The 11,655-nt window shown below is 54.2% G+C and overlaps 1 protein-coding gene across 1 annotated transcript; it reads right to left on the reverse strand.

Moving 5' to 3' along the window:
* Positions 1 to 1,119: 1,119 nt before the first annotated feature.
* On the reverse strand, positions 1,120 to 4,199 carry MARVELD3 (MARVEL domain containing 3). Its single transcript, XM_048515330.1, has 4 exons — positions 4,003 to 4,199; positions 2,344 to 2,460; positions 2,178 to 2,245; positions 1,120 to 1,866 (listed from the first exon to the last, which is right to left on the reverse strand). Exons 1-4 carry the CDS (start codon positions 4,197 to 4,199, stop codon positions 1,253 to 1,255), a joined length of 996 nt encoding a protein of 331 aa, XP_048371287.1. The 3' UTR covers positions 1,120 to 1,252.
* Positions 4,200 to 11,655: the final 7,456 nt, after the last annotated feature.

Raw genomic sequence — 11,655 nt, forward strand, 5'->3', positions numbered from 1 at the left:
GTGCTTTTTCTCCCCCAAATGGCAATGTCCCATTCTCTCCCCTCCCAGCCCCTTGAGCTGGCACTCGGAAGAAAAAGGCCCGCACAGAAACAACAGGAGGGGCCTCTTGCCAGTGATGGGCAGGGCTGGGCCTTTATTTAGGTGTGTGTGCTTTGCTTTTCTCCCCGGCCACTGGCATCACACTGCCTCTTTCTGTCGTCTGGCCTTTGAGTCACTGCAGCACAAGGCCTTGTGAGCCTCTCCAAACACACCCTTTGGTGTGTGGTGACCCTCAAGGGTCCTCGTGCCTTTCCCTAAGCGGTTGGTCTTGTGCACACTCACAGCTGTTCTCTAAGGGCCAAGGAGATGGACAAAGGAGATTGGAGAAAACAGGGGGCACTCCTTCAGCGAGCGAGTCCGAAATCCGGACTGTCCGTGCAGGAGCTCTTCTCCATGTCCTGTTTCTGTGGCTCCAGAGGCGTGCGTTCCCTACCGAAGATGGCCGTCTCTGTGGAACCACCCTTGTCTTGGAAGGGGAACTCAGCAGCAGCCTGTGAGCGGACTGGAGTGGGGGTTCGAAATCAAGTCACTCACCTGTGGAGCTAGACCAGACCTGGGCATTATACGGCCCGCGGGCCACATGCGGCCCGCCGGATGACCCTGACTGGCCCCCCTGCTGTGCTGGGAAGCGAGACACCTTTGAAAGCCCCGCAGAAGCCAGTTGCCTTGGCTGCCGGCTTCTGCGGGGCTTTCAAAAGCGCCTCGCCCCCCTGCCTTTTGGCCTGGCCCTCCACAATATTTTCTGTTTCTTATGCGGCCCCATGGAAAAAATAATTGCCCACCCCTGAGCTGGACAGTAGTTGGCTAATTGGCTGGTTTTGAGCACACTGTCTGCCAAGAACCTGGCTGAGATAGTAATTTTATTGCTAGGCGCAATGCAGAGTACTGTATTTTTCCGTACAGGTATATATGATGTACAGAGGAAAGCTGCGTGATGCCCGTTACCTCGCCCCCCTGGCAGGGTTGAGGCGATGTGCCTCCCCTGCCCCCCACAAAACCGTCGGCAGCCGGAAAGGGAGGGGCGTTTCCCTATAAATGGGCCTTCCGCCTGGAAGCAGGGCCAGCAGGACGCCGCCACAGGCGCTGGCATCGCGAGTCCAAAGCAGGGAGCTCGACGCCAGGACAGCGCAATGCTCTGCGGGGGGCGGGGGCCGTCCCGTCCAGCTGACCGCACGTGCTCCCTCCCTCCCTCCCGCCCCGCCGCAGGCCGGCGCTAGAGGTCGTCGAGGCGCTTGGCTGGGAGCCGCTGCTGCGCGACCAGGGCGCGGAAGGCGCGGAGGGCCAGGACGGCGCTGGCGCAGCAGGCGAGGGCGGCCCCTCCGGCGAGCAGCCCCGCCGCCACCTCGGCCCCGTGCAGGCGGCAGTCGAAGCCGGCGTGGCCCTTGCTGCGGTAGAGGCGCTGGCGCTCCTGGCACAGCGGGGAGGCGTAGGCCTCGCCCAGGTGCCCGTAGTAGAAGAGCAGGGCCGGCACCAGGGCCAGCGCGGCGGCCGCGTCCAGGCAGGCTTCGGGCAGCAGCAGCCAGGCCGGGCAGCGCCCCAGGAGCCCCGCCGCTGCCAGACCCAGGCCGGCCCAGGCCAGCAGCGCGCCGCCCACCGCCATGGCGCCCTGGGCCGGGGGCCGCTGCAGCCGGTGGAGCTCGGCGTCCAGCCGCTGCGCCTTGGCCCCGTCCGCCCCGTCGGCGAAGCCGCTGTAGGCGCCTCCGTAGGGGTAGTAGTACGCGCTGCCCAGGCTGAAGAGGCCCGTGTAGCCGCCGGGCCCGCCGAAGGAGACGGAGCCGCAGGCGATCAGCAGCACGCCCAGCAGGCCCTGGATCAGCCGGCAGCACCCTGGGGGGAGGGGGAGGGGGCCGTCAGTCGAGCCCTTCTTCGGTGCGCGGCCCGGCCAGGAGGGCTCCCGCTCAGCCCCCTCCCGCAGGCTGGCGGTCCGGAGGGCCCAGCTCCAACCCCCGCCCGGCCACCGCAGGTCCGGCTGGCAGTCACCCAGCAGCCGGAGCGCCTGGCCAGCCGGCCTCTGCCCTTTCCGAGACCGGCGAGGGGCGGGAGCAAAGGCCACCCCGGTTCCCCGCCGGCCCCCGCGAGCTGGAACCGCCCCCTGGCCGCAGCCGTCCACCCTCGGTCGTCGCCCCGCCGCCTCTCACCTCGGGCCGTGCACAGCCAGCCGCAGCGCGCACGGCTCAGGAGCGGCTCGTCCGAAGGGGCGGCCCGACTGCAAGGAACGAGAAGTGCGCGGGTCAAGGCCGGGCCAGGCGAAGGGGGCCGCGCGTGGCCGCCCCCCAATCCTCCCCCCAACCCAACCCAACCCACCTGACCGCCCGGGCCTCGGCCATGAGGGGCGCCCTTCGAGCGGCGGAAGGGCCGGGGCGGAGTCGCACTTCGTACCTGCTTCCCGGGGCGTCATCCGCCCGAGCTTGCGCCGGCCACCTGGGCTGGGAGGAGGGCTGGGAAGGCGGCGCCCGTCTCACTCAAGGTCCGTCTGGGGGGTGCGCGGCGGCTGCGAGGCCGTGGACCCGTATTTTGTCAAAACAGTGGGATCAGAGGGCCTTAAACCTTATAACTGCTCTGTCCAGGATCTTGAGATGTATTCAGCAAAAAAATCTGTTCAAGATATACTAGACACCTCTCCAAATTTTTAGCAAAGGAATGAGTACAGTTTCTAAAGTGTACCAAAGCAGCACCCCCTGGTTCTTTGAAGTACCTTTTCCATTACTGATCCTCTCCCTGTCCTAATTCTTCTCTCCCCTCCCTCCCCCCCCCAAAAAAAAGGCCAGTTTTCACAATTCTTCCCCGTTATTGGCAAAGAAAAGCCTGTGGAGGTTGGGGTTTTATTTGAGATCAAATAATAGTGGTAATAATATTATTATGTTCTGGGAAAGACACGAGCTGCAATTCCAACTAGGGAAGAGAAAGGGGAGAAAAAAGAGAGAGTGAAGGATGAAAAGAAAGAAAGAGATAAATGAAAAGAGAAAAGGAAGATAAATTAAAAAGTGGAGGGAAATCAACTGTGCAAAACATCAGGGCAACCAACAGCAAAACCAGCCAACTGCCTTCAAGGGGCCCCTCAAAGAAACAAGGAATCTATCATCCTTTCCCTGCACACAATCAGCCAGCTTTAAGTAAACTTATCACACCATTAAGAAAGAGGCAGTGCTCTGGGCCACCTTTTGCGTCAGGGATGGGGATTAACTCAAAAGGTCAGCAACTGAATCTCGGAATTGTATCACAAGCTACACCCGTTCTCACACAGCTGCAAACTGATCAGCCAAGGGTTCAACAGAACCCTCTTCCCCATTCGTGTGCATGTACCTCACCCTTGCACATTTCCTTTGTGTTAATCTCTGACCAGATGCGTGGACTTGGAACTTGAGTACTGGATGAAAGGGATAGTCCACACGCATTGGCCTCTCGTGTACGTGTGCGCACAGGAGGAGAGAGGGACAGGGCTCTGTTAACCTCAAGCAAAGCCATCTGTATGTGTTTATGTGACGGGTGGATGGATCATGCTACTAACATGCACACACCTCCAAGATCCTTTCGTTAAAATTCTGTTTTAATGGACTTCAACCCTCATTAACATCGGAAGACAAACACATGAGACATCATAGCACTTACAAGGCCATGTGACAGGCCTCACACCAGTAATTATGTCAACATGGGGTGCCACAATGCAACATACATTGTGTGATCAACGTCCAAAGCAAAATGACACCCTTTGAAGGCGTCAGGGTGTAATTCTGCTTAGAATTGCCCTGTCAGTGATTCTCCAGCAGGAAGGAGAGGAAGAAAGAGGGATTGGTAAAAAGAGAGAAAGAGGGAGAGAAAGACCCCAGCAGAGACACACTCAGTCCTGCCCCTACGCAGAGGAGAACTGGCGCTTTCCTTCTCCCCCAGCCCCCACTCACCAGCTCTGCCCTCACCCAGCAGGGGGCTGACTCTCAGCAGGAGGAGGAGGAGGTGCCCCCTGACCACTTGCCAGAATCCCGCCTCAGCACCAGACTGCACCATCCCATGCCTCCATCAGCCAGGCCGGCAGCATCTGACAGAGTATGCCCTTGCTCCCTTGCCCAACACAAGGGCCGTGCTCCTGCCACCTTCTTGGCCTGTGGAAAGGGACGGTCTGTGGCCCAGTGCACCTCGTACATCCCTGGGGGGTTGCCACCCATGGGCATAAGGAGAGGGCAGGTGCTCAAACACACTCCCCATGTGATCAAGCCAAGTGGCGCCAGGGGCTCAAGCACCCTCTGCCCCCCTTCACTACTCATTTAAATTTTGTATCATTGTATTGCCGAAGACTTTCACGGCTGGATTCAACTGGTTGTGGTGGGTTTTCCGAGCTGTGTGGCCGTGGTCTGGTGGATCTTGTTCCTAACTGCAGGGAATGCAAATGCGAATCACTCCCTGGGCTGAAAAGCCCCACCTGCGATACTATTCTATCAACCACACCTTTGCATAGCCAGTTCCACCCAAATTTACTGATTGGTTCCCCACTTGGGGACATGACAACTTTATACCCCACTAAAACATTCCCATTCTCACTGGACACCGTGTGTAGCAGACTTCCCTCTGTGATACACCTCTGAAGAGGCCAGCCACAGATGCAGGCGAAACGTTAGGAACAAGATCCACTAGACCACGGCCCCACAGCCTGGAAAACCCACCACAACCAGTTGAATCATTGATTTTTGAGGATGCTTATTTTAAACTCCGTCTCTCTCTGAGGCTAACCAGTGGTCAATTAAAATGGACCCTCCGTGCCATTACCAGAGTGAAAAGACTTGCATACAGCACTGGAAGATAAAATCCCAGCTCTTACCTCAATTAATTGAGGACTTTAGAACTCTATCAGTATTTGAATAAATAGAATATAGATTGCACATAGACTTGCTTTTAGACATTTGGAAACCATTTATAGGAATTTATATCTAGATCCATTACCACTGTTATTCTATTTTTGGTTTACGTATATTCTTCTTAAGTTTCTTCTTTGTTTCCTTTCTGTTCTTTTTTGAAAGAAACAAAAATTTTTAAAGAAGTCTTGCAAACTGAGGGTCATGACTTGCTTGACTGATTCAGTCCATCTTATTTTCTACTGCCTTCTAATTTTCCCGTGTATTATTCTCCCATTATTGTCTTCTCATCATGTGACCAAGTACTGACAGCCTCAATTGAGTCCGTGTAGCTTCTAGAGAGAGTTCAGACTTGAGCTTTGCAGGAACCACACCTAGTGTATCCCTGACAAGCAGGTATCCTGCCGTTACATGAAGAAACCGCTGCTTCCCCAGTGTTGAGCACACCTCTCTGTTAGGAAGTTCTTCCTCAAATTTAGTCAAAACCTCCTTTGCTGTAGTTTATACTAGGCTGATCAGCCGTCCCGCTTTTGGTGGGACCGGCCCGCCTTTGGACAATTTGTCCCGCGTCCCGCGGGTTCTACAAATTGTCCCGATTGTGGGGAGGCTGCTGCACTGCCTTGGGGGCACAAGGCAGTGCGGCAGCCTCCCGTGCGCCCGGCCGCAGGAGCGCATGGCCTTCTGGGGCTTGCGGTTTGCCACTCTGTCACAGGGCGGCAAACAGCGAGCCCCAGAAGCCTGTGCGCTGCTGTGGCCGCCTCCCCGTCCCGGATCACAAAGGTGACCATCTGGTCACCTTAGTTTATACCCATCAGCCCAAATTGTCCCATCCAACACAACTGGAAGCATCTGCCACATTTTCCACAAGCCGCCCCTTCAGGTGTCCAGAAAGGACTATCGTGCCTTTACTCAGAGGAGTTAAAAGGGTTTTTCTGCCAAAGTGAAAGTTTTCCTACAGCTAAATTGGTGGGACTCTGTGCATCCGTACAATGTTAACCACCCGTTCTTTTTTCCTTTGAACACAGATGTTGTTGGACTTGCCAGAATCTTTGAAACAGCTGCTGGAGAGAACCTTAATGGAGCCCAGCCCCTGGCTCTGCAGACGTGGCACGATCCCCACACAAGCATGTCGTCATGTTTTAACACAAGCGCTGCTTTGGGAGTGTTGTCTCTTTTACTTAGAAGAATGTTATGGGGCCTCTGCCTAAGGCAGCTTACAATTTTTGAAAAATTAAATACATTAATTAAAATCCAGAATTACCAAAGCAAAACAAAAAACTCCAGCCTAACGTAAAAGCACAGACCATGAAAGCACAGACCATGGCCCATGTCTATGCTGATGGCATTGCTGCAAATTTTATACTGGAAATTAGTAATTTTAACTGTATTTCTTAACCTTGTTTTGTTTTAAAATTTTGTCCTGTTTTATATGCCAATAAAGGCTTGTGTGTGTGTGAACACACAAGGGAAGGTGCTGATGGCATTGCTGCTATCCACTTGGTAAAATAAGGTTTGCAAGTAAGAGCCAAAATTGGGGTGACACAGAGGACCGAGCTCTGGAAGCCTATAATACTGATGGGAACAGAAAAAGTTTACTGGGGGTGGGAGATAGGTGGGTTTTTTGGAGCGGGTGGGTGGGTGGGTGGACTCATCAAGGCTGTGGTGCCATACTGTTCTGTGGGGTAACAGACGGTCATCGTTTGGAGATCTGCTGTAATTCCAGCAGAAGTCCAGGTCCCACCTGGGCCCTGACCATTGTAACTGAGTGGCAGTACTGGATGGGTCCCTCCAGGCTGGTTCTCTCTAAGGTCTGGGCCCCTCTGGTTTATTGAGGAGGGAGTCAGAAAGGAAAGCCTTATTTCTCTTGCCTTCAGTTCTAGTCTTGGCAAGCCCTGGGGCCCAGCTGCTCTTCCCCTCCCCTCCCCTCCCCTCCCCTCCCCTCCCCTCCCCTCCCGCTCACCGCCTGTTGTTTGCAGAGCACTCTGTGGCATCAAGGCCGTAGAGGCGGTAGAGAGGGCAGAGGCCAAGTGCAGCAGAACATGCAAGAGGTTGAGTTTATGAAGTCACACATCAAACATCAGTGATGCAACAACCCAATATTGACTTTGGCTTTAAATGGGGGGGGGGGGAGCATTCCTCAAATGAGGGGAAGAGGCAGTGGTGCGATTCAGCAGGTTTGCACCACTTTGGCAGAACCAGTTGTTAAAGTGGTGCTTGTAAACAACCACTTGTTAAATTATTCGAGTCCCACCACTGGGAAGAGGCCTCTTGCCTGCCTGTCTTCATCACTGCACAACATGCCCTGGGGAATGTCCTGAAATGCAAAGGTTGTCCAGCAGGAAGCAAGGATGGCGCTCTCTCTCTCTCTCTCTCTCTCTGCCAGACAAGACAGCAAGTGTGTCTTGGATGAGGACCAGAAGGTAGACCTCCACCTTGCCTGTTATCAGTGCCCCGTGACGGCTGCCAGGGAGAGTGGGCCAGGATGTCTTGTGGCATCACAGAGGCAGAAGCGAGAGGGAGATGCCAGGAGCGAGCATTGCACAGACGATAGAAAGCCACGAAGGCAGCAGGCCAGGGTCCTTCAGGATCACAGGGCTGGGAGAAGCACCAAGGAGCTCTGGAGTATGCCGCCCGGCTCTTTCCCAAAGGCTGCAGGCACCAGCTAGGAAGGCAAAGAATTGCAGCTTGAGGACCTGCTCTCTGGTGCCAGGCAGGGCCTGCCTCGCTGCCCCTGCCCCCCCCCCCGCACCCCCTCTGCTCTTCCGGTATTGGCAGCAGCACAATGAAGCCTGGGTCAGAGGCAGCCTCTCCACTGGGCCTGGCAGAGGGAAGTACACCGACTGCACCAGGCCCTGCCAGAAGGTGCTGTGCTTGGACAGGGCCTGGCGGCTCCAGAGGTGCACCAGAGGGCAATGTTTCTGGGCAGGTGGACAATGGTTCTGGGGAGCAGGGTCAGAGGAGGAAGCAGGCGCTGAAGTCTGTCAGGCGCTGGGAGTCCCCTCTTCTTACCTATTTCCCTATAGCCTGTGTGGTTAAGAGCAGTGGGCTCTAATCTGGAGAACTGGATTTGATTTCCTGGTCCACCACATGAGTGGAGAACTCTACTCTGGTGAACTAGGTTTGTTTCCTTTGGCCTTCCACATTAAGCCTGCTGGGTGACCTTGGACCACTTCTCTTGGAACTCTCTCAGCCCCATCTACCTCACAGGGTGTCTGTTGTGCGGAGAGGAAGGGCAGGAGTTTCCAAGCTGCTTTGAGACTCTTTACAGTTGAGAAAAGCGGGTTATAAATCCAGACCCCTCCTCTACAGGGGCTGGGGGGGCCTGATTCCAACCAGGCGGCATTGCAAGGGAGGGGGCCTCGTCTTCCCACTCTGAAATGCCCTTGTTACCGCTGTTTCTCAGGTAACAATATGTGATTTCAGCTCAGCAATGTAATGAGGCGCAGGAAGCCGGCGTTCTTCAAAGCAAAGGATTTTATTTGGAGGTGAGGGTCACAGCTCAGGCAGGAGAAATCGCACCTTGCAAACAAGCGCAAGAACTTTTATTTACAAACATCAAAGGGGGCAAAGGGGCAGGTGAAAGGGGCAGGTAAGGGGGCAAGTCCCTTACCGAACACCAATAAGGAAACATCAATACAAAAGAAAGATACAATTACAACTTTTGTGAATGGGATTACGAAATCCCACTGTCAAGCGTCTTCCCACGAAATCCTGCAATGGTGCTGAAGGGAGAGCGGATAAGGTCCATTCAGAGAATCTGGGTGGGCCTGCTAACGCACCCAGCTATCTGCGTTATCAGATGGCTGTTTCCTTCAGTTGTGACCTGAGGCTCCCGCGCCTCAGCTCCACAACAAAAGGGGAGTTCAAACTGTCCAATGGTGGTCTCGACACGTTCTCCAACGGCTGGAACCTCTGGGTGCTGCTATCAGTTTTCATTTGCAAAACCAAAGGGGGTCTTTGTCTTTGCTAAGGAGTCAGCTGGGTATTGGTCTAAGCTGCATTCCAGGGCTAACTTCCTTGTCCCTTCATATCAGCTTCTACAGGCTACTGCTTTTACTAACAAACACAAATGTCCAAAATAACATTTCTAAACTTAAACATTAGGGAAACCTTAAAGAAAAAACACATATACTTATAGGTGAAAATCTCCTAAATTAACAATAACAAAAACCTTAAACTAGCTGGAGACACTAGTTAAAATATAATCTTAAACAGCAGGCAAATCATAAATTCAACACAAAAGGGGCTTTATATCCAAGAAGGGGCAAAGGCAAGATGGAAATCATATGATACTGGCACAATCACATATATACATTCTTTGTGAGCCTCGTGGAGGCTTCTGAACCACACAAGTCTCTGCGTCCTGACATGGAGCCGGTGTAGCCATGTAACTTGACTCAAGAAAATATTTTGGCTATTTTCTTGGGCGGTAACACCCTCAGGGAGTTTGCATTTCCCAGTGACAGCGTACAGGTAGCTGCATCAGTGGGTATGTCTGCCCCACGTGGAGGAAGCCGTCGTGGCCCCCAGCTTGTTCAGTGGCCTCGAGGTCTCTCCAACAAGCAGCCAAAGGATCTAGGACTGGGCCAGCAACCTGAGGGCCAAAATGGGACACCCAGCAACACCACCCAGGGGATGGCTATCACAGTGTCCTTCAGCATACAGGTGTGTGTGCGTGTGCATGCATGCGTGTGTGTGAGAGAGAGACCTGTAGATACAGGCAGGCAAGATTGAGTTGTCAGTAGAAGAGACCAGAGAAGCCACAGATGGACATAGCACGGCTAGGACAAAAACGATCCATGGAAGGGGTGGGGGAGAGAGAGCCTCCTTCCCTTGACTGCTCTGCCAGCCTCCTTTGCCTGTTGCGGCCTTCTCAGAAGCTGGGGTAGCCCCAATCAGAGCCCCAGAAACACATCTGGACATTCAAGGCAGATGTTTGCACCTGCAGACAGGCCTCCCTGCCTCCCCCCCCCCGTGTTATGTAACACATGCTGCCACTTGACCCAGAGTCCCACCTGCGCCTGTTGGAAGCACCCCTCCCTGGGGGAGAGGCAAAGGCATGTGATTGCATCACCTGAGCAGACGGGGAGGGGATGACGTGTTGCCAGGTGGACTGCGAAGTGGGGCGGGGCGGGGGATGTGCTCAAGGCCATGTCCCTTCTGTCGGGGTCGCAGGGCCTCGTGCCTGCCAGGCCGTTCTGGCACCAGCATGAGGTGTCCCTGCTGAGGAAAGATATGGCGAGGAGGCCTGGGCCGGGGGCGGGGAGGTCGGCATGTAGCCATGGGGTTTGTGAGGCACTGAAGAAGAGCAGGCTTTTATGCCTGGCTTTTCTCAACTGTAATGAATCTCAAAGAGGCTTACAACTTCTTCCCTTACCCCCTGCCAATAGGCACCCTGTGAGGTAGGCAGCGCTGAGAGAGTTCAGAGAGAACCGTCACTAGCCCAAGGTCACCCAGTAGGTTTTGTGGGGAGGAGCAGGGAATCAACCTGGTTCACCAGATGAGAATTCGCCGGCCACGTGGAGCAGTGGGGAATGAAACCCAGTTCTCCGGATTGGAGTCAGCCTCTCTTAATCTCTACACTACCTGAGGCCCTGGGGAACCGCCTGAGGCTCTCCGAGCACCTCACGGGCAAAATCAGGCCGACCACAAAGCAGACAGTCATCCTATGGCCTTGGTTCATGGGTCAGTTCTCTGTGCCAAGATGCTACGGTGCCACAAAGGGCGGCAGCAGCAGCCTCAGCCGAAGTCTATCTGCACTGGGCACCAGGGCCACATGCCTCCGGCTGTGCATCGGCTGTGATGGCTGCTTAGTCCTCCCTCCATGCTGGGAAGGATCCTGCCCAGTGGCAGGGCTGGGGAAGGGTAGGCTGATTGACAGCTGAAGCAAGGCCCCGCCCCTTCTGGCTGGGATGCGCCTGTGCGCTTGTATGCAGAGGAGAGGACGTTTGGAACTTTGCTGTGTGGACTTGCGGGTGACGACTGGGTGCAGGGATTGCGTCAGGAGTGACCACTGGGCCCTGTGAGGTTTCTGTTGTAGCCCACTGGAACCTACACAGAAGGGCATTGCGCACCTTTCTGGAGAACAGCCAAGGGCAGGGTTGGAGCTGCCTTTTTAAGAAGGGGGCAAAAGTACAAACTTTTAAAACCGGGACCCGTGTCATGCTTGGCTTTGTCAAAGGCCACAACCAGACTTGCCCCCTCATCTGAGAGGCTTTGCCTTCTCCAAAGAGACGGATTTTACACACTGGGAAAGGGGGCGGGCCGGGGGGGCAACGGGTGTGTGGTGTGCCATCAAGTCACTTCTGCTTCATGACCCCCAAAACAGCCTCTTGTGACCAGCCTTGCTCAGGTCATGCAAACTGAATCCATCCATCTCATGGTGGTTTTCCTGTTTACCTTCTTCTGTCTTCAACCTTTCCAAGTATCACTGCTTTTTCCAGAGAGTCTTTTTCAGTGACTGTAGCTTCAGTCTAGTGATTTTAGCTCCTAGCAGCATTGCTACCAGACAAAGCTTTCCTTGGACTGTACTTTATCAGAAGGATGCGAAGAAGCAAGAGATGCGTTTCCAATGTCAACAGTATAAGCGCTATATTTTTTTAAAAATGTCCAGGAAAAGACTAGGTCAAAAAACATTCTCCTTGGGTTGGGTCTTTGTGTGTGCTGCAGGAACAGTCAAACATTATAGATGGATAAAAGAATGTAGAAGTGTAATTAACATCATTTTATTCTACCACTTAAAAGAGCTGTTGAATACATGTGTATGATATAC

This window comes from Sphaerodactylus townsendi, linkage group LG14 (assembly GCF_021028975.2).
Source record: "Sphaerodactylus townsendi isolate TG3544 linkage group LG14, MPM_Stown_v2.3, whole genome shotgun sequence".
Taxonomy (NCBI): Eukaryota; Metazoa; Chordata; class Lepidosauria; order Squamata; family Sphaerodactylidae; genus Sphaerodactylus; species Sphaerodactylus townsendi.